Source organism: Orycteropus afer, unplaced genomic scaffold (assembly GCF_000298275.1).
Source record: "Orycteropus afer afer isolate SDZICR_OR568_19922 unplaced genomic scaffold, OryAfe1.0 scaffold00347, whole genome shotgun sequence".
Lineage (NCBI taxonomy): Eukaryota > Metazoa > Chordata > Mammalia > Tubulidentata > Orycteropodidae > Orycteropus > Orycteropus afer.
The window spans coordinates 3,425,513-3,431,881 of record NW_006921934.1 but is presented as its reverse complement, the minus strand read 5'-3'; the positions used below and the strand labels follow the sequence as shown (position 1 = coordinate 3,431,881).

The following is a 6,369-nucleotide window of genomic DNA, read 5'->3' as shown; positions in this document are numbered from 1 at the left end:
TATGATGGGGCTGATTGGACCCTGTGGTAGTAAGGGCCAAGTGGCAGCAGTTAATCAACAAAGGCAAGGTGGGCATGGTTACCATAATGGACAGCAGAATCGGAACACTAATCAGAATAGTCTGACACATGTGGAATTATGGCATTGGCTACTTGCTCATGGTCTTCCTAGTAGTCAAATACATGACAAGCCTACTAAATATTTACTTGATCTGTACAGACAGAAGAATTCTAGGTCACATGAACAGCAACCTAGATTGAACTATCAGAATACAGAGTCATGACACCTCTCAATCAATTTCCAGACTTGAGTCAGTTTACAGACCCACAACCCCTTGAATGAAGGGGAGGCCAGGTCCCTTTGACTCTAGAACCTTGGAGCTTTTCTTTGTTCTGACATGTCCTCCCACTTTCTCCACCTATATCTTCTCTCATCCAATAGAAAAACCAAATTCAGTCACCATAATACCTGTAGGCTTGAATCCTAAACTTTCTTTACGACAAACAGAGACCTGCATCCACATTCCACACAGTGATTCCATCATCAGAAAGAAAACTGCAGAGCAACCCAGGACACCTAAATTAATAGCCAAAAATAAATAAATAAATAAATGAAAATAAAATACACCAGCTCCACCTTTTAAAAATATTAAATCTTAAAACCAAGACAAAACAAATCAATACATAACCAACAGTTAAAGACAACCTCAAAATGTCTAGGAAACAACAGGCAATCTCAAACCAAAAAAAAAGGGCAAGACATTAGAAGTAAAATGCTGTTCTTGTTACCTAGCGCCACTCTGATGGGAATATACCACAAATGGGAAGGCCTTAACAAACAGGAGTTTATTCTCTCACAGTTTAAGAGGCTAGAAGTCAGAGTTCAAAATGCCAGGCCTTAGGGGCTGTGTGAAAGCCCCTCAACCTTGGGCTTCAGCTCTGACTCTTGCTCCCAGCCAACCTAAGCTAGAGGCATCTCTTCACTCAGGCAGCCATTGGCTGCTAAGGCTGAAAAGCCCAAGGTCGACAAATAAAATGGCACAGTCCTGATGTTACCAAACCACATGGCAAACCATTAATTCAAGTCCATTGTAAGTCCCAAGGTTAGCAGAGCATGGCATGCTGCTGAACAATGACATGGCTACATGCAAGGTCCAAACGTTCCATAAGCTAGAGACTATCTCCAAGGCTTCTCTTTACATACAGGAAGCAGACCACATCCCAAAGGCAGCTGCTTGTGGTAGATCGTACCATGGAGTTGATTGCCAGTCTCATCATGGGAAATAACTACCACCAGTTGCCCAGCCACTCAACCAGGCCCAGCCAAGTTGACATACAAATTTAACTACCACAAACCCCAAACAAAGGTCTCATTGAACATGGAGGAAAAGGGGGCAATAGAATTATCTGAGAAGGAATTTAGAAGGAATGTTTATAGAGTTATATAAGAGCCTAAGGAAACCTCAAACAGAAGCAAGGAAAACACAGACAGTTCCCTGGGAGAACTCAGGAAAACCATCCAAGAACAAAATAACAAGATTAATGCACAATCAGAATTCATATAAAAAGGCAGTTAGAAATCCAGAAGAAGAATAACAAAATTACAGAATTACACAATACAGTGGAAGCACAAAGGAGTAGAATATAACTGGCTGAAGAATGCATTTCCAAGCTAGAAGACAAATCCCTGGGCACCAGCCTGTATGAAGAAAAATCAGAACAAAGATTTAAGGGATATGAAGAGAATCTGAGTTATATGGGATGACATGAAAAGAAACAACATATGACTCACTGGAATTCCAGAACAAGAAGAAAAAAAAAAAAAAAAGCACTGAAAAAACTGTGGAAGACCTACTAACAGAAAACTTCCCCCATATCATGAAGGAAGAAAAGATACTTGTCCAAGAATCTCATAGAACCCCATACAGGATAGATCCCAAGAGAAAAACACTGAGGCATATTATAATAAAACTCTCCAAAACCAAAGAAAAAGAAAGAATTTTATGGCCTGCTCAGGACAAAAGAAATATTACTTATAATAATCAAACAGTTAGGCTGAGCTCCAATTACTCAGCAGAAACCATGCAGACAATGGGAAAGTATTGGAGACCAAGAGAGAAATCATCAAAGGATGTGAGTGCAAGGCATATGTCCAACAGTGACAGGAGAAGGCAAGGCCTCTCCAACAGCAACAAGAGAAGACAAGTCCTCTCTCATGGTTAATTGCATACTTGGCAAAACATCAAGTATTAAAAGTAGATGTTATTCCAGTAGTCCATGTTTTTATCTTATTGGGATGTTTCATACTTTGGGTCATTGTGTCCTAGTAAACATTTATCATTTTATACTCATTCCTGAGGAGGCTTCCATGATTGTTTTAATGACCACTTGTTGTCCTTGAGCACATAGAGGAGTAAAACTTTAACTTTGTAGAGAATAAACTGATTACATGGATTCCAATACTAATGATGTAATCATGTATAAACATATAAATAAAGTAGAACAAAGGCATCAGGGGTCGCTCTCGCAGAATATGCAGAGCATCTGCCTGGCCCCCATTCCTTTTAAAAAACCATTAATCCTTTTGTGTTGCTTCATTCTGTGACCTGTGTGGTTTTGCCAGATGCGGCAATTGGCACTCTAACAGGGACCCAGAGTGGAGTGGCAGCAGCACTTGAGAGGACACCCCACTTGAAGGAAAGCGGAGCTCCATAACAGAAAAAGGGTTAGTGTGGGTGAATTAAATAAATCTTTTTTAAGCCAGGCTGACATGGGGAATTCAGAATCTCATGAAAGGGATCGTTATATTTCTGTTCTTAAAACATTTGTTCAAACTAGAGGTTTTTCAGTGTCTAAAAAGAGTTAGAAGAATTTTTGCAGTGTGTTGATCACTGTTTTCCTTGGTTTCCTCAGGAAGGAGCCATTGATTTAACAGCTTGGGAGACCATTGGTCAACAAATGAATGTGCATTGAAAAGAACATGGGCCAGAGAGTTTTCCCAAGTGTGTATTTTCTATTTGGAGTATCTTAAAACTGTGTTTAGAATTAGATAAGAGAGTAAGTGTGGGTATAGATCCTAAAGTAGGGAAGGAGAAAAATGTAGATACAGATTCAAAATTAAGAGAGTTAAAATTACAAGAAGAAATAGTTAAACATAAGTTAGAAATTGAACCCTCAGAAGTTATGGAAGAGAAGTTATATCCTTCCTTAGATCCATTTTTAAGTCAGGCAAAACCTTTTTTAAATCCGGTTTTAAGTCAGACTGTTTCAGCTGCAACTGTGCCTGCCAGCACTTGCTCTCCTCCACCTTTTAACCTTTTCCCTCCCTCAGGGAAGCAAGTTAACTGTTCATCATCCACCGTGCCTCCTTTATCACCTATACAAGCTATGGTTCAAAAGGCGAGGGCCATGAATGAGGACATTCCATTAGAATTAAAACATATTTTTCCCTTAACAGAATACATAGATCAGCATACTAATCAACTGATGTGAGGATATAAAGCATTTTCTTTTAAAACTCTTAAAGATTTGAAACAAGCTGCTACCACCAGTGGGCCAATGGCACCATTTGTAAAAACCTTAATAGAAACTATTGCTCAAGAAGTTTTGTGTTCTTAAGATTGGTATATGTTGGTTAAAACTGCATTAGAAGGAGGAGATTGTTTGATGTGGAAAATGTATTTTCATGATTTTTGTACAGAACAAAGTACGAGAAATCTGCAACATAATGTTCCTATTAGTTTTGAAATGCTTTCTGCTACCAGACAGTTTTTAGAGGTCTCAACTCAATTAACCTATCCTTTACAAGCATATCTGCAGATATCGGCCGCAGTCTCTCAGGCATGGTCTAAGTTACAAAATTATACAAGTGCCTATGGAATCTGTTGAACAATTTGTGGACAGGGTAAATGTAGCAGTGTCTTGAAGTGTTAGTGATAATACAGATGCTAATATCTTAATTAAACAATTGGCTTATGACATTGCTAACAAAGATTGTAAACAGAATATGGCTGGATCAAAACACACAATGACTATAACTGACATGATCAGAAAGTGTCAGGATGTAGGTACTCAAACTCATTCAGCAAACATATTGGCTACTGCTTTAACTAATTTAAAAATATCTGGGGTATATTATACTTGTGGCAAAATGGGACATATTGCTAAACAATGTCCAAAGCAATTAGAAAACAGACACCCTAATAACTCCGCCAGGGTTTCTCGAGCTCCCAATATATGCCTAAAATACAAAAGGGGAAAACACTGGTCCTCAGAATGCAGATCAAAAACTGATATTGATGGCAAACCTCTTTCAAAAAACTTTTTGAGGGGCTTATCCCAGCCCCGACAAACAATAGGGGCAGCTCTCTCTCTCACTCCACTGGTAATCATGCCCAAGCAAAGCGACCCTCCATTGTATCTCTTTGTCACACAACCCAGGGACCCAGAGGATTGGACCTCTGTGCCACCACCTGAGTCATATTAACTCCAGAAATGGGTACTCAAATAATTGGAACAGGAATTTTGGGACCACTCCCTAAAGGGACAATGAGGATTATAATGGGTCATAGTGGGAATACACTGAAAGGACTTATGATAGTACCAGGAGTTATTGATGAAGATTACGAGGGAGAAATTAAAGTAATAGCATGGGTGCAAAAAATTGTTGGCTTTTCTGAACGGGCTAAAGTAGCACAACTCATTTTATTGCCAACTGTTAGAAGTGGAATATATTTAGACAAACAAAGAGGTAAAAATGGATTTGGAAGTATAGATGTTGATTGCACTCAGGTTAATTTGATTCAACAGGTTACTAAGATAGACCTCAACTAAGCATTTATATAAATGGCAAATTATTTATAGGACTCCTTGACACAGGAGCTGATGTTTCAGTAATTGCAAAATGGCATAGGCCCCAACAGTGGCCACTAGAGGTGGCAGATACTCAACTAAGGGGTCTAGGGAAAGTTTCTACCCCTGCTAGAAGCAGTGCAATGCTGCAGTGGGAAGACAGTGAAGGAAAATCAGGCACTTTTCAACCATATGTTTTAGAAAAAATTCCTGTCAATTTATGGGGACGGGATATATTAAGTAACATGAGAGTGTTATTATTAATCCAACTGCACAGGTTACTGACATGATGGTTTCACAAGGACTTAACCCACATAAAGGCCTGGGAGCCACTCAACAAGGGGAGGTCCATCCAATTTCACCAATAAAAAATGAGGGACAAAGGGGATTAGGCTATCATCCTTTATAGTGGGGGCTACTGCAGTGACTCCCTCACCCATGGTTGAATCTATTACTTGTCTTTCAGATGAGCCTATTTAGGTGGAGCAGTGGCCCTTATCCAGGGAGAAACTTGCAGCATTACGTGAATTTGTTCAGCACCAATTGGATGCTGGACACATTAAACATTATAGTCCAGTATTTGTTATTAAGAAAAAGTCTGGCTAATGGAGAATGTTACGAGATTTGAGAATTATTAATCTTAGCATACAGACTATGGGATCTTTACAACCTGGCCTTTCTTCTCCAACAATGATACCTCTTGATTGGCATTTAATAATTTTAGATTTAAAAGACTGCTTTTTTACTATTCCATTGCAACCACAAGATAAGATTAGATTTGCTATCTCTATCCCAGAGATTAATGTTCGAGCCCCTGCAAAGCGATATCATTGAAAGGTTTTACCTCAGAGCATAAAAAATAGTCCTACTATGCGCCAGAACTTTGTAGCATGTGCAATAGAGCAGATGCAATGTGTCTGGTCACAAGCCATTATTATTCATTATATGGTTGATATTCTTTGCAGTCACCCTAATAAAGACATATTAAATCAAATTTTCTTACATTTAAGTGAGCAGCTTTCTTATTATGGTTTAAAAATAGCTCCTGAAAAGGTACAGAAAACTGCTCCATTTTCATGGACATATCATAGACAAAAGAAGTGTACAACTACAGAAAAGTACTCTTTGATTAGACTCTTTAATGACTTTAAATGATTTTAAAAATGTGTTAGGAAATATTAATTGGATACGGCCTTCTGTAGGCATCATTACTCAACAATTTAGTTCTTTTTTTGATACCTTAAAGGGAGATCCAGATCTAACTTCACCCAGACATTTTACTGAGGAAGTAAATCAAGAATTGGCCCTAGTAGAGCAACGGATGCTAGAGGCTCAATTAACTCGAATTGACACTACAGCCCCAGTACAAGGAATTATTTTAGCCACACCGGAGAGCCCTACTGGAGCTTTATATCAAACTCAGAATGTTATAGGACGGATTCATCTTCCTTATCAATTTTCTAATTCCATTATCACATACCCTACCATGCACGGTAGCTATTTGTATTTAAAAAATTAT

The 6,369-nt window shown here is 38.7% G+C and overlaps 1 protein-coding gene across 1 annotated transcript in view; it reads left to right on the top strand.

Moving 5' to 3' along the window:
• NCAPG2 (non-SMC condensin II complex subunit G2) overlaps positions 1 to 3,491 on the top strand; it is a 146,149-nt gene extending 142,658 nt beyond the window's left edge. The window contains exon 27 of the mRNA XM_007952572.2: positions 3,043 to 3,491. Coding sequence (XP_007950763.1) covers positions 3,043 to 3,491 — 449 coding nt within the window. The remainder of the gene's footprint in view (positions 1 to 3,042) is intronic.
• Positions 3,492 to 6,369: the final 2,878 nt, after the last annotated feature.